This window comes from Giraffa tippelskirchi, chromosome 10 (assembly GCF_054371585.1).
Source record: "Giraffa tippelskirchi isolate mGirTip1 chromosome 10, T2T-mGirTip1v1.2.pri, whole genome shotgun sequence".
Lineage (NCBI taxonomy): Eukaryota > Metazoa > Chordata > Mammalia > Artiodactyla > Giraffidae > Giraffa > Giraffa tippelskirchi.
Window position 1 is genome coordinate 22,572,108 of NC_137284.1, and position 25,818 is coordinate 22,597,925.

A 25,818-nucleotide genomic window follows, 5' to 3' on the forward strand; every position below is an offset into this window, starting at 1 on the left:
CCGATGCATGAAAGGGAAAAGTGAAAGTGAAGTCGCTCAGTCGTGTCCGACTCTTAGCGACCCCATGGACTGTAGCCTACCAGGCTCCTCCGTCCATGGGATTTTCCAGGCAAGAGTACTGGAGTGGGGTGCCATTGCCTTCTCCAGATTGTAACAGGAGAGAGGTAGAAAAATGAGACGACAATAAAAAGGGAGTTGGCCTCCCAAAATGGGAAGGTCAGTTCTAAAAATGGACCGACCAAAGATGAAAACCAATGAAGACAAACAGAAAAGAGAGAGGAGAAGGGCAGGAACATGACCTTAGGGAATATGGATCTAGGGAGTTGGAGAAGAAGGGGATGGGCTGAGAGGAGGTTGGGTAGGAGGGTAATCAAGAGACAGTCATAGCATTCAAGGGTTGGGGAACCTTCAAAGAGAGAGCAGTGGTCAGGAGCTAAAGCGAGGCTGAGAAGAACAACTGAGGCAAGACAGTTTGTGATTAGTACTGAGGGGGTATCGGAAACCAAATACCGAGATGTTAAGGAATAAATGAGTCTTAGCCTTAATAGTTTGGCTCTGAAAGAGAGGAGAAGGTGGTAGGTGAATAGTAAGGCTTTGTTTTTGTTTGGTTTTAACACCAAAGCAAGCCCCATCATGTGACTCTTATGCTATCTTCCCATAGCTTCATTTCTTTTCCCAAATGCTTATATAGTCACAGTGGAGATGACACATCTGAATCATTTTCACAAATATTAGGCAAAATCCTGATGATGCTCCCTGTGACTTAAATGGATGAGATGGACACTGACAGTGAACGTCTTGGATGCAGCACATCCAGTATTTGAGGTACGTATTAGTCAAGGGAGTTAACATGATAATGCACATCCCCCAAGTCTCAGCGGCCTAACACAACATCAGGTTTATGTCTCCCTCTTGTCACAGTCTGTTTAGAATTAGCGGGTGTTCTTCCATGCTGGGACCCAAGCTGCTTCCCAGCTAATGGCTCCACCGTTTCCTAGGGCCTCAGTGTCCACCAGACTTTCTGTATCCGCAGATGTGTGAAGAGAGAGTGGAGACTTTCCTGGGGGTCTTGGGGGCTGGGCCTCCATTGGCCAACTCCGTCATGTGTCTTAGTCGCTGACTGGGAGCCTGGGAAGTTCAGTAGAACCACCTGCCCAGGAAGCAGAGGAGAAACACAAACCCTGCCAAACCACGATAAAGTTCTTGCTTTGTTTTTTCATTTCCAAGCTCCTTTGCTCCCATGTATAATAATATCTTCTTCTAAATTTTAGCAGAATTTGCTTTTAGTTCAGCCTACAATCTCTCACACATCACTCACTCCACACATGTTTATTAAATGCCTGCTATGTTTTAAGCACTGTGAATGCAAGTGTGTCACATTCTAACAAGGAGGCAGATCGAAGTTTAAAAATTCAATGCAGTGAGACAAGTACTATGTTCATTACATACTGGCTATGGGAACACAGAGGTGGATTAATTGGCATTTGATCTGTGGCTTGATTTCTAGGAGTTCACCAGGCTAAGGAGTTGGGAGTGGGTTCCATGTTCTTGGCATTCCAGGCAGAAAGAATAACATTTGCAAAAGCATGATGGGGTGGGGAATTGGTGTATTCAGAAAGCTTTGCATCTTTGAGTGTAGCTGGGCTCGCATGGAAGAGATCGTCTAAAGCTAAGTTGAATGAGTTAAGTCTGAGGCAGTTCTTGCCCTTTATATGACATACGGTTACAAACGGAACTGTGCTCCCCATCCTGCCCCCCAAATTCTGTGTTCAGGTGCTAACTCCCTGTATCTCAGAATGTGATGTATTTGGAGATGGGGTCTTTACAGAAGTAAGTTTAAATGAGATCATTCAGGTGGTCCCTAATTCGAAATGACTTGTGTCCTTATAAGAAGAGGTAGTAATGATAATTATGACACAGACACACAGAGGGAAGGCCGTGTGAAGACACAGGGAGAAGACAGCTATCTACAAGCCAGGGAGAGAGACTTCAGAAGACAGCAACTCTGCTGACACCTTAACCTCAGACTTCTAGGTTCTGGAGCTGCAAAAAACACTTGCTGTGGTTTAAGCCATCTATTCCATGGTACTTTGCTACTGTAGCCCCAGCCGACTGATACACGTATCAAAGAATGGGGATAGAGGGGGTGTATTCTAGGGACATTTTGAAGTAGAATCAGGGAGGCTTGGGGAATGAGGCAAGGAAGGATGTTGGAGAGGGCAGAGCTAAGTAAGGATGACTGAAGTTTTTAGCTTTTAGTCTCCCAGGTGGATGGATAGTGATGCTGGTAGCTACACTGCAGTGGAGGAGAAGGTTGCGTTGTCTGGTAATCATTTCATATGTGTGTTACCCCTCAGCAAACCTGGAAATCCCTGGTATGGGGGACCTCCTAGTGAAGGGCCAAGGTAGTGTATAGCTTTTAAAGTCACTTCAGATTAAAGAGAACTTGGTTTAATTAATTCAGTTCATCACTGGCATTATTGTTTGATTGACAATGATGGGAACTCGGATTGAGCTTTGGAAAAAAGTTTACAAATCAAAAATACGCTGTCCTGGGCTTCCTTCCCAGAGAATTTGGAATGTACAATATTTCTATCCTCAGGCTATTTGAGAGTAACTCAATGGCTGAATCACCCCAGCAAGAATCTCTGGGTGAGTGAAGCATACTTATGTATTATTACTTGTTTGAAAGTGTAATGGGGCGCAACCCCTGCCTGCTGTTTTTCTTTTTTTCCTGAACCATTCTTTTTATGCCAATCAAACAAAATGGTTAAATGTATTTGCATTTTGAACATCAGAAAATAGATAAATAGGTAAATAATGAAGTCAGTATTATGAAAAGCTGGCTTAAAACTCAACATTCAAAAAACTTAAGATCATGGCACCCAGTCCTATCACTTCATAGATGGGGAAACAATGGAAATAGTGAGAGACTTTATTTTTTTTTGGACTCCAAAATTACTGCAGATGGTGACTGCAGCCATGAAATTAAAAGATGCCTGCTCCTTGAAAGAAAAGCTATGACCAGCCTAGACAGCATAATAAAGAAGCAGAGACATTACTTTGCTAACAAAGGTCCATCTAGTCAAAGCTATGGTTTTTACAGTAGTCATGTATGGATGTGAGAGTTGGTCTATAAAGAAAGCAGAGCACCGAAGAATTGGTGCTTTGAACCGTGGTGTTGGAAAAGACTCTTGAGAGTCCCTTGGACTGCAAGGAGATCCAACCAGGCAATCCTAAAGGAAATCAGTCCTGAATATTTATTGGAAGGATTGATGCTGAAGCTGAAACTCCAATACTTTGACCACCTGATGTGAAGAACTGACTCATTGGAAAAGACCCTGATGCTGGGAAAGATTGAGAGTAGGAGAAGGAGACGAAAGAGGATGAGATGGTTGGATGGCATCACTGACTCGATGGACATGAATTTGAGCAAGCTCCAGGAGTTGGTGATGGACAGGGAAGCCTGGCAGTCCATGGACAGGCGTGCTGCAGTCCATGGGATTTCAAAGAGTCAGACACAACTGAGCGACTGAACAGAACTGAATGAAGTCAGTGCAGGGCCTTGCCCATGACAGCAAGTATGCAGCCCCGAACAAATGCTCATGTTAAAAACATCTCTGGGTCTTGGAGCACAGAAAACCCCACAGTTTAGTCTTGTGTTTCATAATTTTTATCAATAGATTTTCATTTGCTGCAAAGAATTGAGAATTGCATGGTAGTGGGAGAAATGCTGTGATTGTTAAAAGCGGAGGTGAGAAGAAAATACACCCGCTTGAGCCACCGAGGTCTTGCTGAGGAGACAGAGGCAGACATTTTTAATTGGCTGCATTTTCATTTGTGAGGCTGGCAGTTTGACAGAGGAGAAGTTTTAAGAAAATTGCTAAACCTTAGGGAATTGCCCCGGAATGAAAGAAAATCATGCTCATGTTGTGTTTACCACAGAAGCAGACTCCACATTTTGTTGCCATGTCTGAGTCTTCACAAAATGTTTAGTATTGCAGAGCCCATGGTAAGGAGAAAAGGATGAGGTCTTCAGCAGTTTGATTAGTTTGATATTCCTTTTAGAATTCGCTGCCACATTGTCAGTTTCCTCGGGGACCCCCTACTTTCTTCTCCATTTGTTCTAAATAGAAAGAAGCTTAGCCGACAGATTCTAGAAGACTACTTCCCTCTGCCTGTTGCCTCCTCCTCCTCCTCACTCTCCTCAGTTGACACCAAAATCCTTTACATCCGCTGCACAACTTTTTAAAAAACTTTGTTGTTGTTGTTTTTTTTAAGATGTCCCCCTATTCGAAAGAAAAGATCCAGAGACATACAAGGTGTCACTTAAATTTTATTTCTGGTCTCTCCCACCCCAGGTATCATAAATAGTAAAGCATTTTGTTTTGGACTAGACTGTTAATAATTTTCTTCCGAAGACTCTTCCAACTTCGGGTAAAGACTGTGGTCACTTCTGAGGAGAGATACTGTTCAGCTACCAATGAAGGGAGGTTGGGAAGGGGTTTCCATCTGGGCAGGATTACTTGGGAAATGCTTTAGGCCGATGAGAGACCTGAGACACGTTTCAATCTTTCTTTTCCACTTGGTGTGTAAGGCCCCCAAACCCAATACCTGTAGGGCCAAAGTTCTTGGCATAGCACACTGTGAACGAGAGAGAAGAGAACAGGGAGAGGATGGGTCTGTCGGCACCATTATTTCAGTTTCCTCCATCTGAGCCCAGTTATTTTACCTGGGTCAAGCATCCTTTTTTTTTCTTTTTTTTAGGCATCCTTTTGATAACTGTGTTTATAAGTTACCTTTTAAACAAATTGAACTGCTTTTAAAACTGTTTATGCTTCTTTGTACTCTCCTAAATGTGTTCAGAGACGTTTTCTCTGAGTCACCATAATCTGCCTGCCAGTTGCTTGCCCAGCCCTGTCCCTTCCCACCTCCTGCCTCCCTCCCTGCACTCTAGGTACACACAGCTACTCGCAGTGCCTAGAGTGAGCCACGATGTCCCAGCCTCAGTGCCTTTGCACTGACTGTTCCCTGTTCCTGGGACACCCCCTCCCAAAGCCAGAGGAAGCTTCTCTTCTAAGAAAGCTTTCCTGAATCACTTTCCCCCTTGTGTGCTCTGCATTGTGTGGTGTCCTCTTCTAAAGCTTGCAGCACTTGGGAATGCAGTTATTAATACTTCCCTGCAGGTTGATCTGCCTACCAGCTGCTACAGCAGTTTAGAGTTTTCTGGCCCGTGAATGCTGAGGACCCTCTATATCCTCTACTACCGGGAGCAGGCAGTCCCTGTCAGATACTGTGTCAGCTTCCACCCGGTCTCCTCCTGGGAGAAGCTGGGCCACCTGCAGTCTTGGTTAGTAATGTCCTCCCTCTTGCCCTTCCCCAACTCTAACACACACGTTCGGAGATCCTGAGACACCATCATTGAGTGAAAAGGGTGAGAGGACCCTGCAGAGAAGCAGAATAGGGCTAGGAGAGGTTCTGAGGATGGGAACACAACTGCCATGGCCCTAAAGCATCCCTCTTCTCGGCGTCGAGAAGGAGCTAAGCCTCTCTTCCTCTCTGCAAGACAGAGGGATGATGGAGGCAGTTTGGGGCAGACCTGTGAGGACCAGAAGGCAAACCAGCTTGTCAGTTCTGCATGATCACTAAGTGATGTGTAACTTCAGAACCAGACATGTCAGGAAGGAAGGAGGGAGGGAGGAGACAGGTGTGTCTTGACAAATTCATCAGAGGCCAAACGGAGTTCATCCTCCCCAACCTCCCATCACCCCTATCTGCCAGTCAGGTGGACAGAGCATTCAGGTTTTTGGAAGGGAATGTGATGATTTTGCCCAGACCTGAGGCCCCTTCCAAGGCCAGTCAGGACACTGCTGCCTCCTTGTCCTCCCTCCTGCCAGGTGCCCAGCTGCCCTGAACTGCCCTGAGCATCTATTAAGTATCAGATCCCCCCACATGCTGCTATGGAGGGGGCCAGAGGCGGGTCAAGTGCTAATTTACTTTCCCTTTGGTGACTGGCTTTGCTCTGCATCCTGGGAGCCCAAACCTGGATCAGGCTTAGAAGCTACGCCTCTAGGCAGGCACCAGCCTCTCAGCAGGGACACAGCTTTCCCTCCCAAGGACTCTCCCTGGGAAAACATCTCAGGTGAGTCTCTGGAACCACTCACCTTTGCAGTAAAGTTCCCCATCTTTGTCAGTGACGTTTGTGGACTCTAGACTCTTCCCACAGATGGCGCAGCGGAAACAGGTCTTGTGCCAAGGCTGTGGGGCACAGGAGAGCAGGGCAGTTGGATATTTAATAGGGCAGGCAGAATATTTGCTTCCTTGTTAAGTCCCCTGACCAGCAGCATATAAAGGAGTGCCCTTGTCTTAATCATCGGCCCACCTAATTGTCCCCCAGAATCATCTTTCCAGGGGTTTGAGGAAAATGAGATGCTATGGGCTTGGCCAGAAGTTCTTAGAACCCCTAAAGCTGAATTTATCAAAGTGATTTCCATATATATCCCTTCAGAACAGATTAAATAGAAGAGAGATTCCTCTCTCTAGAAGATCAAAAAATAAACTGGACAGAGGGGAACTTGGACTTGAGGCAGTGGGTAACATATTGAATATAAAATGAAAAAGAAAGGTGAAGAAATGGGCAGTCATCTAGGAAATTAAGCCTCATATTTAACTCGCTGTATCTCCTTTTTTTTGCTGAAGCAAGTTGGTTTAGTGTTGGTTTCAGATATGCAGCTAAGTAATACATGTATGTATGTGTGTGTATTCTTTTTCAGATTCTTTTCCATTATAAGTTATGAGATATGGAATATAATTCCCTTGTTGTTTATACAGGTAGGTCCTTATTATTTATCTATTTTATATATAGTAGTGCGTGTCTGTTAACCACAAACTCCTAATTTATCCCTCCTCACCCTTCCCCTTTGGTAAGCAGAAGTTTGTTTTCTGTGTCTGTGAGTCTATTTCTGTTTTGTAAATAAGTCTGTTTGTAACATTTTTTAGATTCCACATGTAAGTGATACTTGTCCTTCTCTTTCTGACTTAGTATGATAATCTCTAGGTCTATCCATGTTGCTGCAAATGGCATCATTTCATTAGCTGTCTGAATAATATTCCATTGTGTGTATGTGTATACATTTGTTATCCATTCCTGTGTCGGTAGACATTTATGTTGCTTCTGCATCTTAGCTATTATAAATAGTGCTGCAGTAAACTTTGGGGCAGATGTATCCTTTCAAATTAAGAGTTTTCATCTTTTCTGACATATGCCCAGGAGTGGGATTGCAGGGTCATATGGTAATTCTATTTTTAGTTTTTTAAGGAACTTCCCTACTGTTTCCCATAGTGGCTGTACCAATTTACATTCCCACCAACAGTGTAGGAGGGTTCCCTTCTCTCCACAACCCCTCTAGCATTTGTTATTTGTAGTCTTTTTGGTACACTCCTTGTATTTCTGATGGAAGAAAGTTGTGTGGCTTAGATGATCCAGAAGATTGCCTGCCTTCTGGGTATCTGCATGTCTCCATGCACAGCCCAGGGTCCTCACCTGTATTTAAGTGGCCAGTCCTGGGGTGGAGACAGTCCCTATATTTGAAGTCAGACACTCTCTATGGCCTTCCTCCCCTTGTTTAGTATAAACAGGATCTTTGTCTGTCTTCAGGCTCAAATCCTTGGGTGAACACCCTGGCTTCAGGACTGAAACTGGAGCTTGTGGACAAGTGTGTGTTACTGTCTCAGATGTCGAGGACTCTCCCTGTTGCCACAACATTTCTGAGTGAGGATACTTCTAGCTGCTGTGGGGTGTTTGCTTTGTGCATCAGTGTGGTGCCAACAGCAGGCTGAGTTATGCAGTGGCCTCGGCTTCCAGAACCGACACTTGGCTGGAAGGATTGTGGACACTGAAGACGAGGGAGCTTGTATATCTTTACATCTCCAGAGCTCCTAGCTAGGTGCCTTCCCTCTAGTGAGTTAATGCATATTGCATCAAATTCCACCAGTTCTGGTTTCCTAGGGCACTGCAGGGTGACAGTCACAGTCCAGGAAGGCAGGTGAGGATGAGTGGCTCCTAGGTGGTTCCTGGGAGCTAAGAAGGGTCTGCCTCCACCTACTTTCTTCTCTCATTCCTCCCAACCGAAGGAGTGGAGGTGGACACATCCCCATCTGGCTCCTGTGGAAGTCCTTACCTTACCACCTCCCATCACCTTCTCAGCAGCATAGACTGACTTTCCACATCGAGGGCACTTCTCTGATTCTCCAAACTTCGCGAACTTGGAAGGGTTGCTGCTGGTGGTGGCTGAACGTGCCTGCTTTGGGGACCTGGTGGAAATAGACAAACGAATGAAACCTATAGACTTCCCTTGGCAAATAGTACTAGCTGTGTGACCTTGAGCAAGTTACTAAATTTCTCTGTGCCTTAGACTCCTCATCTGAGAGTGGGAATAGTTACAGTGCATTCCCCACTGTAACCTTCCTCACTGTTGAGAAGGTTAAATGAGGCCAGGTAACTAAAGCACTTAGAGCAGCACCTGCCTGGCATGCTGTAAGGGCTAATGAATGTTAGCCGGAATTCATTTACATCTTTCCTTTCTGTTGTAAGGCACTTAGCAAGTGTTCCATATATGTTAGCTTGTATTATTGCCACTGTTTGTGTTATTATCCTGATTGCACATTTAGGGTTATCTGTACCATCTGGAAACCCACAGGTCTGCTTTCCAAAATGAGTAAAAATATTACAAGGCAAAATGCCATCTTGACAGTTGATACTAAACAAGCCATAGTCCAATGAGCTGATGCATTCCTTGTCACAGTTCAGGTTGTCACCCTGCATTCAAAGGTCACCTGCCCTCTTGAGAGTCATGTCTAAGATAGAGGCACAATAATAACCGTGCGTTTCCTTATCTTTTGGTGTTTCCTTGTACATTGATCATTTGAGTCTCATCATAACCCTCTAAAGTAGGTAGGAGAAGCTGGAGAGTAAGGGCCAGAGGGGTAGCTGCCCAAGGTCAGCAGCTCATAACTGGGAGCTGGAATGAAAGCCAGGTCTCCAGACTCTCTCTCTGTCTGTGCAGCACCCCAGAAAAGCCCTAGCATAGAACAGTGAGCTTTGGGTAATGTGAAGCAGAGATTGCAGCTGGTAGCATCTTTCTTTTTTAAATAGCATCTCCAGTTGGAGTTGAGTGATGAGAAAAATTTAAATAACAAATCACGCATCCCTGCACTTTTACAGGCTCTACCATGGGCTGCGCTCTTTGAAAGGGACCAGATGACTCTTCAGATGCTCTCACTGATCTCTGGGGGACGCTGCCTCCACTTGGCTGGGCCTTTCTGCCAGTCCCACTGCAGAGCTGAGCCCGGGTACCAGCTGGCCAGACAGCAGCTGCAGGCCAGTGACTGTCAGTCTATATACTCAGTTTTGGGCTGGAGGTCAGCGTGATCATCAAGTAGAACAGACTGGTAGATGGAGGTGGCACAGTGTGAAATCCCTGCTTCCCTAGGATAATGCTAGGGAAACCTCAACACTATCCTGGTAACAGACAGGGCAGCCAGGAGACCTGCAGAACAGTCATAATTGATTGTTTACTCAGCACAGTCCATCCCCACAGACCCACTCCCCCCCTACGATGCAGACATTAGTCATCTTACAACCCAAAGGGAGAAACCTTTCAGCAACAAAAACACAGAGAAGGGCCACTGCGTCCCTGCTGTATATATGTAGTTTACACAGAAATACTCAAAAAGGAAGGAAAGAGACTCCGTGCAGTTTTACAAAGGTCAAACAATAGGACATCTGTACATTCTGGGTTTTCTCTTGACATGCAAACCAAGAGCCATGGTGTAAAAGTAATTGCCCTTTAGAAAGGCAGATAATTTAAAGAGAGTCTTCGGAGAGATGACACATTGTTAGAACTTGGTCAGACTGAGTATTCCTGTTGTTGGCAAGTCAACAATGGAGTTCATTCTCCCATCTCCAGAAAATGTTGCCATGGGAACAGAATGAACTACCCTGAGATCTGGGGCTTTACTGGCAGGGAGAAGCGGGGCAGTAACTCACTGTTGGAACTGGAGGCCCAGGTGTTCGCCTGTGTCCGTGCTGAGGCAGCCAGCTCCTTGTCCATACCCGATCCCTTTGGGGCCGTACCTGCGCCCGTAGCAGACCTTACAGTAGATCTCTGACTCGTGAGCTGCCACCGTGGTGCTGTCCAGCGCCTTCCTGCAGGCCACTGCCGGGAAAAGGAGGGTCAGGGAGTGACGGCTGCAATTCTTCCCTCCTTCCCTGCACCACTAGTGCAAGGGGCCCCCTTGCCAAGGACCAAGGGGCCCAACACAAGGGGCCCCCCAAGCCAAGCACACAACTTGGATTCCTGACCTGTGCATCTGTCCTAAGACAAAGATTTCCAAGACAGTCCTGTTTCACAGATGAGGAAATGGGACCACAGAGAAGGGAAGTAGTGTTTTCAGCGGTGCCCAACTAGAAAGAGGTGGCAACCAGGACTGGAACTCAGTGTGTGATCTCAGACCAGCTAAGAATAGTTGTCCTTGAGCGTGGACAACCTGCATTTCCGAGTGTCTCACCCCAAATGACATTGGGAAGTGTGAGTGTATATGTGTGGGGGTAAGCAGGGGGTGCGGAGAAGGCAATGGCACCCCACTCCAGTACTCTTGCCTGGAAAATCCCATGGATGGAGGAGCCTGGTAGGCTACAGTCCATGGGGTCGCTAAGAGTTGGACGACTGAGCGACTTCACTTTCACTTTTCCCCTTCATGCACTGGAGAAGGAAACGGCAACCCACTCCAGTATTCTTGCCTGGAGAATCCCAGGGACGGCGGAGCCTGGTGGGCTGCCGTCTATGGGGTCACACAGAGTCGGACACGACTGAAGTGACTTAGCAGCAGCAGCAAGCAGGGGGTGAGGTGGGGAGGAACTTATTTTTCTCTTAATCACATCAGAATTGGCACTGAGCAGTTTCTGTATTTAAAATGGACTCTGAAGAGTACTGTGATATTCAGGGAGATAATTACTGCTGAGACTACTTTTGATCCAGTTCTGGAAGCAGGGGAAGTAATGAAAGGGTAGACCTGCTCTTAGGCTTCCATTGACTCAAGTCACTGTTTATCACCTAATGTAAAGTATGGGTGATACTATACATTAGTATAGTTATTACATATATTATACATAGTACGTAACACTATTTTTCCAAAAAGAAGATTTGCAGAAAATCTTCTATTAATTAAAATTTTCAATTGATAAAAAAAATTTTTTTGTCAACTTGAATAAATAAATGTTTAAGGATGTAAATGAAGGTGTCAAATACCCACTTATAATATTTAATAATATAAATAAAAAATATACTGCTTTGGAGATGTTATCTTTTTTCTAATCTAACACAAATTCAGGAAACAAATTGCATCCAAATTATTTCTCTGCATCTTCAGCTTCAACATCTCCCTTCTCAACAGTGTCTTCCTGAGGCAGCTGACCCAGCTCCCCAGAGCAGCTCATCCCCACGTCTGTCTGTATCTGAGAGGCAACCCTGTCTCCTTGAGGAGGAGGCTGTCACCTTGAAATCTGGGTCTCAACAAGAAGTAACTAATAACAATAATATTAGGGCAGCTTTAAAAGTGTGTAGGATTTCCACAGCTTAATACCGTGCTGTACGCGTTGTAATGATGAGCCTTAAAGACTGTTTATGGTGATACGCAGTGCTTATAATAGTGAGGTCATATCCCCAGGAATAATAATACATGTGCATTCAATTTGTTTGCCTCCTTTTTAGAAAACCAGTTCCATTAAGTAACCTCTATAAGCAATCCAATGTGTAACGAGGTTGTTTCAAGCTAATATGCCTTTCTCAAATGGTAATTTATTATTTTTTTTTAAGTAAGTAATTGAATACAAGAGACAGAGAAGAAGAAAAGGTTGTAGAAGAGGTGGGGTTGGCCAGAGGTCGGTGCTTATGCAGCTGGAGAAACAGGCATATGGGAGTTCATTAAACAATTATGTCAATATTCTGTGTGTTAAATTTTCTGATTAAAAAAGTTTAAATAAACTGAGAGACTGTTTTGTAGCATGAGAGACTTTATAAGGCTTTGAAGCCAAGGTGAACACTTTTTGTGAGGAATAATTTGGCGGGGGGGGGGGGGAATGCCTTATATTTCAGCGTGTTAAGTATATACCAATCTCTGCCCATCTTGTCGCTGTCATTCCTAATCTCCAGAACAACTTGTTGAATATTTATTGATGTTATAGACTGAGTTCTTTGAGGGAAAAACTGTTTTAATATCCCCAGAACACAGCACAGAGCCTAATCCAAAGTTAGTCCTCTGTAAACATTTGCTGAGTGAATGAGTGAGTGAGTGAATTGATGCATGCATGCATGAATATCAGTGACTTGTCTGTGATTATACAGCAGTAAATTGCAGAGCCAGCCTCAGATCCCTTTGACCCTACTCCAATGTTCATTCCCATCACTCCAGGACTTCCTGGGCCCTGTCTTGTCCTGGCCAATTCTGTAGCCACTCCCTGGCTTCTAACCAACTTTCACACCCAGGCATAGCCACCTGCCCACCACATGAGGTAATAATGTGTGTATTGGTGAGACGTTGAAATTATTATTTTTTATATGTTGGGTTGAATGTTTAAATTTTTTACCTGTTTCTTTTATGTTTTTAAAAATAGAGTTACTAGAAAAATTTTCTATATGCCGCTTGCATTATATTTTTTTGGACAGCGCTGGTAGGGAGGATTAAGATTTGTCTAGAAGTTTAGAGAACACTGGCCAAGGGACAAACTAAGGTAGACTCTGCCTCTATTTCCAGCAATTACAGGGTGACGTGTGGACAGATCAGTCTTGTGATGAAACTATAGAAAAGCATGCTCTGCTCCAGAATCCTTCTGTCCACTACTGCTGAAACCTGCTCAGACCCCCGTCCCACCCATGAGTTCTAAGGAGAATATTCAAGAGTTGAAAGGGATGTGAATGCTCACATCCTTTCTACACGGTCCATTAAACAGGGCATCTTCCTGCTTCCTGGGAAAGACAAGACATCCCTCACCGTGGAAAGCATCGCTATCATTGCCTGCTCCCACTCAGATATCCAAGTTAATGAAAGGAGAAAAAAGGCCTAGAGAACTGGACTTCAGGTGAAGAACCCCAGCTTTCTTCTTATAACAACTTGTGTGGCAGGTATAACCATCTCTGTTTTATAAATGGGGAAATTGAGGCTCATCATGGTGAAATGACTTACATAGTCACACAGTTATAGTGCATGGCAGGGTTCAGACTCAAACCCTAGTCATTGTTACTCCAATTCCAATGTTCTTTCCAGTATTTCTTATCCCTACTCTTTTAAAAGAACACTTGCTATTTTGGGACAGAAGTCAGAGGGTTATGGAATAAATCCTCTTGAGCAATGACTTCTGGATAATTGTGATGATAATGGTGAATCTGATGCATGTGTATGATGACTTAAAATTAATTACCCATCATTAAAACCTAAAGCATTGGTAAATTCGCCAATCCAATCACTGACAGCAGCGTTTTCCCCTGTTCCTCGGTGAGAATTATGTTTGTTGTGGGAGGTACAGGATAATGGAAACTTCTGCAGCAGATAAAACATTACTGTTACTGGAGGATGAAGGGTCTCCATGCCCTAACAGATGGAGCCCAGCCCTTGAAGTTCTGTTTGAAACAGTTTGAGGCAGCGTGATGCCTTGTGGCTGCTGGTTAAGACATGGGGGTGGATGGAGCACTAGGCAGGAAGAGCGTCTGCCAAATGTCCAGTAAGACTAACCCTAAGCCAGACCTACTGGAGGGAAGCAAAGAATGTAAGTGCCCAAAACAGAATTGCTCTCCTAAAATAGGAAAAAGCTGCTAGGAGACTAGAAGGCAATCGGGTTGAGGAGTCTAGACTGGGAGTCTGAAGGTACAGACTCTGCTCCTGGCTCTGTTGCAGATGCCTGTGACCCAGGCTTAGAGATGAGAAATGACTTGTCCCGAGTCACATGAGTTGGGCAGAGCCTGACTCCTGGGTGGACCACAGGTCTTAAATGTCCCCCTAGTTTTGACATTTGTGAAACTGTGTCCAGCAGGGGATGGTAAAGATTCCCCTTGTCAAGTTGATGGTGCCCCAAATTCTTCCCTTTCTGACCCTTCCAGAATCGGCCCCTGCTGTCCCCTTGCCTGACACCAGTTTTTTCTTAGGAAAGGCCCATTGCAGCTGGGCTTCAGCTACTGCTGGCCTATGGGAACAACCCATTGAGCCAAGTCCACCCTGCCTGCAGATAAGTGGTGACTTCCTTTCTCTGCCAAGTCACACTTTGTAAATGTCACCACAGGGTCAGGGTTTTCACCACTGGGAGCTTGTTCTGATTCTGAGCTGCAGGGAAACTGCCTCTGAGCCAGGCACGTGGTTGGAGAGGGGGTGCTTAGGAGAGCACCATCCCTTCTTTAGGCCATGCCTGAGAGTGGTAGGCCTAACAAGGTCCCAGGGGATGCTGATGCTGTGGGTCCTGGGGCCATCCGCTGAGAATGGCTGATACACAGTATCTGTGGCTAAGGGTGAGCTTTGGCGTGCCCTTGGTACGCTGAGGGACTGTCATGGTTGTTCCCATCTAACTCACTGCAGTGGAAACAGGTCTTGTGGAAACTCCTCCCATTGCACTGGATTTCTTCCGCATGGTAGACGGTCTTTCCACAGGCTCCGCATTTCGCTCCTCCACCCCAGTTTGGCATCTTGAAGACTCTCTGATCAAGGTCAAGTCTAGCAGGATATAAAGCAAATACCCTCAATTTAGGTGGCCTCCAGAGTGAACCAATCATGGTCGACATATACACACTACTGTATATAAAATAGATAACCAATAAGGACCTACTGTATAACACAGGGAACACCACTCGATACCCTGTAATGACCTGTATGGGAAAAGAATCTTAAAAAGAGTGGATATATTTATAATGGATTCATTGTGCTGTGTAGTAGAAAGTAACACAACACTGTAAATCAACTATACTGCAATAAAAATTAAAAAAAAAAAAAGTGAACCAATCCTTAGTAGTGCTATGGTCTGCAGACCAGGATCAAGCCCCAGTTTGTTGGTGGTTCATTCATTCCTTCAGCAAATTGTTACTGTGTGTAAGTCAACGGATAAGCTCAGACACTCAGAGCAAGCTCTGAGCCAGTCACTTTGCTACTGTGGGTCTCAGTTTCCTCTTTTGTTAAAAATTGATAGTCCCTGCTCCTGTGTACCTCACGGTTCTCAGAAAGAATGGATAAACTGGTTTTGTGTATCTGAAATTGTATGCAAATATTCAGTATTGTTATTTTCTTCCATGTAGGTGTTTTTAAAACTGTTCCATCAGAAGTGGGAATAACCTATGAAAACAGTATCTTATCTAACTGTGTTTCTTGCGTCACCTTGGATCTTGCTAAGATGCAGATTCTGCTTTGGTAGATCTGAGGAGGGGAGGAAGTTCTGCATGTCTCAGACTCCAGGATGGGCTGATGCTGCTAGGAGTGAACCACCCTTTGGTTAGCAAAGCCTTCGCCAATCTTGCGTGCATGCTGAGTCACTTCAGTCTTATCCAACTGTGTGCGATCCCATGGACTGTAGCCCGCCAGGCTCCTCTGTCCATGGGATTCACCAGGCAAGAAGACTGGAGAGGGTTGCCATGCCCTCCTCCAGGGGATCTTCCCCACCCAGGGATCGAACCCACGTCTCTTAGGTCTCCTGTATTGGTAGGCAGGTTCTTTACCACTAGTGCCACCTGGGAAGCCCTGATAAAAATATATATACATATGTAATATTTTAAAACTCTCTTCAGATTCATTTCATCTATCCATTAATTCCTTTTTAAGAAATATCATTGCCCAGGCAATGAGCTATGTTGGCACCAAACTAGATCAGTGGTTTGGAAACCTACCTCCTGCCTTTAGAGCTACCGGCAACTTGCCGTGTGCATGGAAATGAACTTCATAGCGTCTCTTTACATCTGTTTTCCAACCTGTGCTATGAAGAGAGTCCTTCTTTTCTTTGCTGCTTCACAGTGTTGTTTAGAGGATGTGCAGGAAGGTACTTTGGAGAAGGCAATGGCACCCCACTCCAGTACTCTTGCCTGGAAAATCCCATGGATGGAGGAGCCTGGTAGGCTGCAGTCCATGGGGTCGCTAAGAATCGGACACGACTGAGTGACTTCACTTTCACTTTTCACTTTCATGCATTGGAGAAGGAAATGGCAACCCACTCCAGTGTTCTTGCCTGGAGAATCCCAGGGATGGCGGAGCCTGCTGGGCTGCCATCTATGGGGTCGCACAGAGTCCGACACGACTGAGGTGACTTAGCAGTAGCAGGAAGGTACTTATCACTGCTCTCAGGGACAGGTGTGATTCTAGGAACCAGGTGATATTCCCGTGAGTCTGCCCACATCCTTTAAGTACCTTCTGTTGCCAGGAGCTGCTGACATCCAGCCCCAGGCCGCTCTTGTCTCCTCACTAGAGAACTGTGTTTAAGAGATACCAGGCTAGGAGAGGCATTAAGAATTTTTTTTTCTCTTTCCTTCTGTGTCTAAGAATGAATCCAGTTTTCAGTTTCCCCAGAGCAGAACTAAAATAAGCTATCAATGCTCGGTGAAATCTCTGAAATCCTGTCAGTCCCAGGGGGCTGAATTTTCTCTGGGATCCTTTGGTTTGTAAAGAAGCCTGATGTGTCATCTTGTCATTGGCACCAAGCACTATCAGACCATTCCAAGTGGCTGCTTCGACTTTCTCCTTTCCCTTCCAGGAAGCCAGTCACCTTCTTATAATAGTTGGCGATTAACACTAAGCCTCCTGGGTCACCTGGTATGGATTGTGTCTTCCAGCTTCATAACAGAGACAGATTTTGCTAAGAAACAGAAGGTAAATAGCAAACAGATCATGGAACCCAATACTAGGACAAAAGGGAAACTCTCCATCTAAGTGCTTTACAAAGAGTTTTCCTTGCTTCCAAAAATGGGTTAGGTTAGCCAGAAACATCCTACCCTTCCTGTCAGAGAAACAGCCTCTTCTTTTTATCTAATAAAATCTTAGGAAATATAACCACACCATGAGGCTCATGGGATCTGCATTCCCCAACCAAGGATTGAACCCTGAGCCCTTAGCAGTGAAAGCGCCAAGTCCTAGCCACTGGCATACATTCATGTTCAGTTGCTTTAGTCGTGCCTGACTCTTTGTGACCCCATGGACTGGTAGCCCCACCAGGCTCCTCTCTTCATGGGATCCTCCAGGCAAGAATACTGGAGTGGGTTGCCTTGCCCTCCTCCAAAGGATCTTCCCAATCTGGGGACTGAACCCACGTCTCCTTTGTCTCCTGCATTGCAGGTGGATTCTTTACCCACTGAGCCACCTGGGAAGCCCTCTAACCACTCCTCCAGAAAATTCCCCCAAATGTTTTTTTAAAAGGAAACCTTTAGTGCTATTTCTATAGTTCAGGTTGTTTAGTATAGTGGCAAGAGTAATGGGTTTTTAATTGAAAGGCTTGGGGTCAAGTCTGCATTCATTCATTCATTCATTTAATCACCATGCATTTACTACCACGTATCATGTGTCATGTATTGGGCTTCCCAGATAACTCAGTTGGTAAAGAATCCACCTGCAATGCAGCAGACCCCGGTGTGATTCCTGGGTTGGGAAGATCCTCTGGAGAAAGGATAGGCTACCCATTCCAATATTCTTGGGCTTCCCTTGTGGCTCAGCTGGTAAAGAATCCGCCTGCAATGTGGGAGACCTGGGTTCGATCCCTGGGTTGGGATGATCCCTTGGAGAAGGGAAAGGCTACCCACCCCAGTATTCTGGCCTAGAGAATTCCATGGACTATACAGTCCACGGGGTCACAAAGAGTCAGACACAACTGAGGCCACTTTCACCTTTCACTTTCTGTCATGTGTCAGACACTGCACTAATTTCTTGGTGAGGGAATCGAGGAGGAGAAAGCTTATAAATATGGATTCTTTATGTCCCATTCCCTAGCCTTGAGAAGCCTACATCCTAGTGAGGAAGATAGGCAAGAACCAGAATACTCTGTACCAGAGAAGAATCTTTGGGGATGTGCTATGCAAATTTAAGGGAGGAAATGGCTTACCCACTTACCTACATTTAGATTGGGGAGGAAAGCAGTGAGTTGTTAAGAGGATCACAGAAAACATACCATCTAAATGGGGATTTGAAGGTGAATAAGAGTTTATCAGACAGAGAAAAGGAAAAAGGACATTTCAGGCAGAGAAAAGAGCACACAGAAAGGATTGGTGATCTTAAAACACCCTAAAGAGCTCAAATTGTTTATATTTTACTTTCAGGGACAGAATAGATTTTTAATATTGCGACCTCATGTACACACAAGATGAGGCATAAAAAGTTGACATTGGGGGGTAATATTTTAGCCAACTTCTTTTTCCAAGATCCATCGTTCTCTGACTAAAGATGATACATTTTTGGAAAAGGGTAGAATCACGTAATTTTGCTCGTGTTCATTTTGATCCTGAGTTTCAACATAATATAAAATAGAGAAGAAATGTAATACATATCTAGAAATGTGACTTGTGAAATTAATGACATGAAAATTTTCAATGAAAACCACCCCAGGTCAAATTTCTCATTTCACATTTTCAATGGAGACTTCATTGGCATGTCTTGCAATTTAATGGGAGACAGAGATGCCTCTTAGGGGATTGTACGCGTGTGTGTGTGTGTGTTCAGCAGTTGTCTACACATGGTACTTTTCAAAGTAAGTATAAGATTATAGATAATAGCTATTCACAAGGTAATGGAGCCTGCACAGGTTGTTTTTAAGTGATCATAAATATCTGACATACATTTATCAAGACGTCAGGACACAAAATAGAAATCCATAAGCATTCAATTAAACAGGTGCTCAGTTCCACTTCTAAAGATGGAAGCGTAGCTATGGGGGCTTAACGCAAGAGAGGTCTCTGATTTCTTCTTTGGATGCTCAAAGGCCAAAAGACAGAGTGTGTTGTAAAGCAGCCTGAATGAGAAGACACAGGTTTTAATCTTGACCTTGCGGCCTTGAAAGTGGGTGAAAACTGACAATGTTATGTCTTGTACTTTCCTCACAGGATCCTTGTGAAGGTCATGGAAAGATGATGGAATTTAAAGCAGCATTGAGATGCTGTTCAATAGTAAGTCATTGTTACTCACTTTATTTCAGGTTATTCAAATAGCACCCATCTGCTAATTAAGTCACTATGATTTGAAAGAACCTTTAGGTCTTGGCTTGCATACCTAACCTTCTCAGCCTCTTGCGTGGCTTTGGAATTCCTGTGTCTCAACATTTCCCAAGCCAGGCCTGGAGTGCAAGTTTACTCTGGCAAGGTACAAGGGATGGGCCACTTGTTTATCAGCATTGCCTGGCACAGGCAAGGGTCATTGAAGGTGGGACACCAAATATAGGCTTGCCCGTCACTCAGCCCCATTTGTCACCTGGATCAGAGTCTCCACCACATCACCTGGCGCTACTCCCTGGGCCAGTCCCAGAGATAGTCTTGTCTGTGAGTCAGGATTAAAACAGGGGACAGTCCAGGATTTAGGAGGATGAAAGAGAATGCCAGACCCTGCTATGTCAACTAGGGAGAGGGTGGACTCCAGACTGCTGAATACCCAGTTCCCAGTGAGAGCTACCTGGGTGGATTTCCTAATGAATAATGCTGTGGAAGAGATTATACTGGGAATGCGCTATTGTGGGAGCTGGAGAAGAGAGTAAACCAGATGTAGGAGGTCAGAGTTGTAGTTCTGCCTGGCATTTTCAAAGCTGTGTGATTTGGGAAAACCATGCAGGCTTCTCTGAACTTCAATATCTGTAAAATAGGCAGAATAGTCTCATCTATTTCACTATTTTTGGGAGGATGGTAGTTGTTTGAGTGAGTGAAATTGCAGACTATTATAAAATGTAAAAGCTGATGAATCCTGTAATAACTTTAAGTTGTCACATATCAATCTTCATTTTTAAAAAAATACTACTGTACTGTGTATTTGGGGCACATTCTTCCTAATTCAATACTTTTTCTTATTTTAAACTACCAACTATAGAGCTGAAAGGTGATACCTTAGGGCAAAAGTGGGTGAGATAGATAGAATGGGTGCTCAGTGATTCTGCTTTTTTTTTAAATTAGGGGTCCATTAAAGAACCAGTGAGGGGGAACCTTAGGCCACAGGCTTTGAGCAGACACCACCAGTGACAATGCTGTTTTCATCTCAGTGTTGGTTGTTCTGTTAGAGGCCTGATTCCACATAGTGAGTTAAATTGTCTACACTGACTGAAGCAAAGATTTTGGATCATAGAAACACATATCTGGAATCTAAGTGATAATCAGTACTAATATAATCATGTTGTTATTGAGTCAAAGTGTCTAGAGCCTGGCCCTTGGACCAGGCCCTCTGGCAAATCTCATTTAATCTTTATAGCCACGCTTCAAAATAGGTGCTTACAACATTCACTTTAGAGACAGAGACAAGGAATCTTAGGGAAATTACGTTGCTCAGGTGGCTAGTGGTTCTGGCCATACTTGGCTAGTTTGTGTCACATGGCTAGGTTGGAACTTAGATGGCTCTAACTCCAAAGCTGTGTTCTTCTGTTAACCTTAGCTACTATTTATTGCTTACTGAGTGTCAGTTGCTTTCTATATACTACTTTTAATACAATAGCCGTGTAGAGTAAATGTGATTCCCATTTTGTAGATGAGAAAACCGAGGCACAGAAAGCTAAAGTGACTTGTCTGAGGTCCCATAGCTAGTAAGCAGCAGAACCACAGTTCAAACCCCAGTTAAGCTGATCATGTGTCCCATGTCCCTGCTTACAACACACTGGAGAGGGGTCCAGGGTCAGCAAACTCCATTAACCAAACTTCGCAGGTGATGGGAACTGGGGTCTTACTGACCTGTCATCTCTCCGTGAGGCAGAGAGAGTACTCACTGGTGGGAGTAACGGGGCAATGGAATTCAATTCAGTAAACTAAAAGACTTTCTTAGAGTCAGTGCTCCTCACACATGGAAAGGGCTCCTTTGGGACTGAAGAGTTCTTTCTCCCTCTTGACTTAGCTTGGGATGGATGGCCAAGTGGCTGCAATGTAGTGAAGCCCTTTCAAGGGTACTTCAAGCCCTGAGACATATTTAGGGATCTGATTGGTGACTGGAGCCTCACCTGGCAGAGAAGCTGCCCGGAGGTGTTTCCTCTTAAATACTGCCTCTTCATTTTCTTCATCCAGGTAAAACAGATAATGTGGGAAAGCATAGCTTTGGAAAGAACCAAGCCAAGGTTCAAGAAACACTATCTATTCAACTGTGGGCAAATTACTCAAAATCTTTGAGCTCAGTGTCATCATAAAGAGAGGATGAGAAGGCTTTTCTTAGAAGGTTGTTTTTAGTTAAATAAGACAGCAGTAATAGCAACGATACTATATATAAATGCTTACACATAGCAGGTGTTTAATAATTTTAGTTGCTTTCATTATTACTGTTAGTGTTTTTAATCTCCACTTTTAAAATCCGTTTTTTTTCTTTTTAAAAAATGTATTTATTAGGCTGAGCCAGATCTTCGATCTTTGTTGCAGCATGCAAGATCTTTAGTTATGGGTTGTGGGATCTAGTTCCTCAATCAGGGGTTGAACCTGGGCCCCCTGCATTGGGAGCACAGAGTCTTAGCCACTGGGCCACCAGGAAAGTCCTAAAATCCATTTTCTTAAATAAATCTTTCCCACTCCTCCATGGCTCTTCTGTTCAGACTGTGAACCCACTCTGTTTTTCAGCCTTCAGAGTGTGCTGTACCCAAGAACAGATGAAGCCTCTTTGAGGGGCAGGGGGCAGGGGGTCAGGATGCCTGGCACCAGGGAGAGCACATTGGCAGGGTCCTGAGCCTGTGCCCTGGGTCACCCACTTCCTCACTTTGGCAGTTCTGGTGCCTAATACCTGCTGACCTTGCTGGTGTTCTGGACTTGGAAGGCAAGCAGTGAACCCAGACAGAGTCCCTGTGGCCCAGGGAGACTGTGGCTCCCCCTGGGTAGGACATTCAAGGTCAGCAGCTTCCTGCTAAGCTTCTGAAGAGATATATGAAGTCCCCCTTCCAGAGACCCTTTCTCAAAGCCTGGGAAGCACAGGTCACTTAATCCCAGTACACAAATAAACCCAGCGCTTTTAAAATTCAAATGGAGTAGACACACCTGCCCCTTAAACTAAGGCTGCAGCGCACAGGTCATATTCTATCTTTTCTGAAATCGTCTCTAAATGTGGCCGACTGTTACTCTCAGAAACTCACTTGGTTTTCTCTTGACCTTTATAATTTGTTTTTAAAGACCATGTTGCACCCTAGTTTGCATCCTGATTCAGCCACTTCTAGCCATGTGACCCTGAGTGATTACTTTGCTTCTTTGAATTTTTGTTACTTCCTCTGTAGAATGACGTCTTGCAGGACTTTTGGTGACAGTTAAATAGGCTAACTTTGTTCCACACCTGCACAGGGCAGTAAACAACCAACAAATCATGATCCCCCTTCCCGTGATGAGGCCCCTGGTGAGGCTCAGAGAAGCTTCTGTCTTCTTTGGCCCCAATAATAAGACAATGATTGTCTCTTCTCCTGCTTTCCTTCATTGCAATGAATAACTGCGATTCTTCACAGTTGAAGGCATCCCATTTCTCTTTGGCTGTGAAATCCAGCTCTTGGATATAGTACTCCTGAAAATCTGAGTGGCACACTTATAACTAGAAGTCTGCCTGCCTCAGGAGTTCTATTTCCTGTATATTATATTCCTTGTCTGTGTCCTTCCTCTTGTAAAACAGGTTAATCATCTAACTCTTGGTCAGCTTGTTATTTGCTCCGACCTCTATGATCACACTTGTAGTGGCTCAGATGGTAAAGAATCTGCCTGCACATGCAGGAGACCCAGGTTCGATTCCTGGACAGGAAGATCCCCTGTAGAAGGGAATGGCAACCCACTCCAGTATTCTTTCCTGGAGAATTCCATGGACAGAGGAGTCTGGCAGGCTACAGTCCATGAGGTCGCAAAGAGTCGGACACAACTGAGCAACTAACACACTTGTACTTAGCAGGAAATCCTCTTGCGGCCCATGGGGTTTAGCCCTGTGCCTTTTCTCCAAGGCCTTGACTATTTGTACAGTTTTACTAAGCTTGCAGACTAGTTTCTTATACTTTATTCCATTTGATTCTAACAAACGCCCTTGGGATAGGTGGCCTAACTTGAATTTTTACCGTTCAGAAATGGAAACTCAGAGAAGTGATATTCAAAGCTAGAATTTGAACTGCCCCTATGGCTGAGGCTCTTCATTTGTTTCTATTTCCTTTTCAAGTTCGAAGAATTTCTTTCTTCTTTTTTTAAACATGAGCTTTTTTTTTTTTGGCCGCGCTGGGTCTTCTTTGCAGCACGCAGGCTGGCACAAAGGCTTAGTTGCCCTATGGCATGTGGAATCTTAGATCCCCAATCAGGGATCAAACCCATATCCCCTGCACTGGAAAGCAGATTCTTAACCACTGGACCACCAAGGAAGTCCCCCAGGATTTCTGAATTTGTATTCTCCCAAGAGTCTGTCTCCTCTTCTTCCAGGAGCACTGTAGCAATTTGTCTGTTGAAAGATCCTGCTCGCTCTTTCCTTCTCTCTCTCTGCCCCCCAACCCCCTACCTCCTCCACCTCCAGTGGATGGCTTGTGTGGGGGGCTGCAGAGCACCTGTTTGCCTGTTTGAGAGGGTGCTGAGCCTGGGGGTCACCTGTACCCCTACCAACAGGCAGGGCTCGTTTTAAGGACTGAGTTGTTCAGAATGGAACCGAAGTCAAGCCAGAAGAATCTCTGACATTTTCTGGGTCATAAATAAGTTTTACATACATTGTGATGAATTGAATGTACTCAGCATTGCAGTTCAGTCCCCAAAGTATTATAAAATGAGGACACAGGTTTTCCCCATTTTACTGCCCTTTTTGTATCGATGCCCACCCTTCCTTGCATTCAGGAGATGGTCAGTACAAGCTCATCAATGGCAATGAATTGTAAATTGTGCTGCAGAGACAGGGGTCTTCAGACCTTTTCGCCAAGCCCTCCTTCTTGAGGAGTCACCACCTTGGCTCAGTGAAGGGAACAGGAATTGGAGGCGGTGGCTCTGATCCTTGGGCAGCATTTTCACTCGTTTCTCATTCCCAGTCACACTCATGCCTGTCATTCACTGGGATGTAACAACAACAGCAACAACAAAATCCTGTACTGAAATCTAGAGGAAACAATGGGAATCACCCCTCAAGCCCCAGCTAGGAATTATCTTCCCAGGAAACAGAAATTTTAATGGATTTTCAATATAGCCATGTCTTTTTGAGGGGCTTGTTTTGATTAGTTTCAAATGATTAAGAGCAAGCCTGTTGCTGAACACCCTTGGGATATAAAATCAGTTTTAAATCAATGACTCTTTTGAGTTTTACCAAAGTGCAAGACAGAATAAGGTGAACTGTAGCAATCTGAGTCACTCACTCACACCTTTTGAAAAAGAACAAATCCTTGTATTTCAAGCATTGGAAAGGTGGCTTCTGCTGTATCGTGCCTATTGTTAACTACTTTGTGCAGTGCTTTACAGTTTAGGAAAATGTGACCACATCCATATTGATCCTGGCAGAGGAGACCAAGACCCTGAGGGCAGGAACTTTCTCAAAGTCACTCGTCATTCATTATGGGATCCTAGGACTAGAGTGCACTTTGTCTTCTGACTAAGACAATAAGAAACGTTATTCCATCAAGATAGTTTTAGACCAAAAATGATCCCCTACTCATTCTCTGTGAGCTTTCCTTGCACCCCCAAATGCTAATCACCCTTTGAGGAGTGTTTTAGACAACTGGGTCTACCCCAGAATCGAGCATAACTTGAGCCGCCTCACACAGAACCAGAGTGGCTGGTGGCACTTGAAAGAGATACACGCTTGCTCTATGAAACACACCCTTACTCTACGGGACCCCTCCTAGTCCCAGCGGGCCCCCAGGCCAGCCCACCCCCAGGCCTGATGCCCTTCGCTCCACTCACCTGTCTGTGTGATCTCTGTCGGCTCAGCTGCGTAAGGGGGCTCACGTCCTCTTTAAATACGTGGGGGCCGTCACCAGCCTTGGCTCGCGGTTCAGGGAAGGGGAGGGAGGCTTAGGGGAGGGGGTGAATGAGACATGAGTAACGCAACTGCTATCAGAGGCCGAAAATAGCTTGTGACCAAAGCCCTGAGTGTCGTCCCCCCACACCAGCTGCGAGGCCCTTGGAGAACCGTATCGCCTGGGTTTTGTTGTATTTGCCAGTCGCCTTTGGCACACAGGGATCAATTTGTGGAGTGTGCATTTCTGATCAAGTGGTGGGAACAGAAACAAAAGCAAAGAAGGATTTTACACCTAAAGTCATTTTTCCAGGCTCCCACTCCCCTGACCTTCCTGGAAATCAGTGCAAAGTACCTGCACATGAATCATGAACCATATCTGGGTGCCCTCTGGAACTCTAAGACACAGGTCACTGTTCTCGTGAAGGAAACTCAGAGCTAAAAATAAGAGTGATGGGTGTCTGGAATGATACTTAGATAATCTCTTCAAAGCAGCTTGGGAAAATAAGGTCAGCTAATCATTAAAGTCCTGTCACTTCATGGCCCCCTATCCTATGAGGAAACGTTTTCTCTCCAGAGTTTTCAGTTACTTTGTTATCTTTTTCAATTTAAGAATTTAACATGGCTGTGCATCCTATTTAAAGTAAGTCTTGACAAATCTCTGTAAACCCACATCTTTTTTTGGAGGTCTAATTTCTCTCTGCCTGA

General features: G+C 44.8%; 1 protein-coding gene across 1 annotated transcript; it reads right to left on the reverse strand.

Annotated features, from left to right (window-relative positions):
* Positions 1-4,316: 4,316 nt before the first annotated feature.
* CSRP3 (cysteine and glycine rich protein 3) lies at positions 4,317-25,084 on the reverse strand. Its single transcript, XM_081533733.1, has 6 exons — positions 25,056-25,084; positions 14,618-14,757; positions 10,049-10,217; positions 8,181-8,313; positions 6,165-6,258; positions 4,317-4,644 (listed from the first exon to the last, which is right to left on the reverse strand). Exons 2-6 carry the CDS (start codon positions 14,727-14,729, stop codon positions 4,568-4,570), a joined length of 585 nt encoding a protein of 194 aa, XP_081389859.1. The 5' UTR covers positions 14,730-14,757; positions 25,056-25,084; the 3' UTR covers positions 4,317-4,567.
* Between the last annotated feature and the right edge of the window lie 734 nt (positions 25,085-25,818).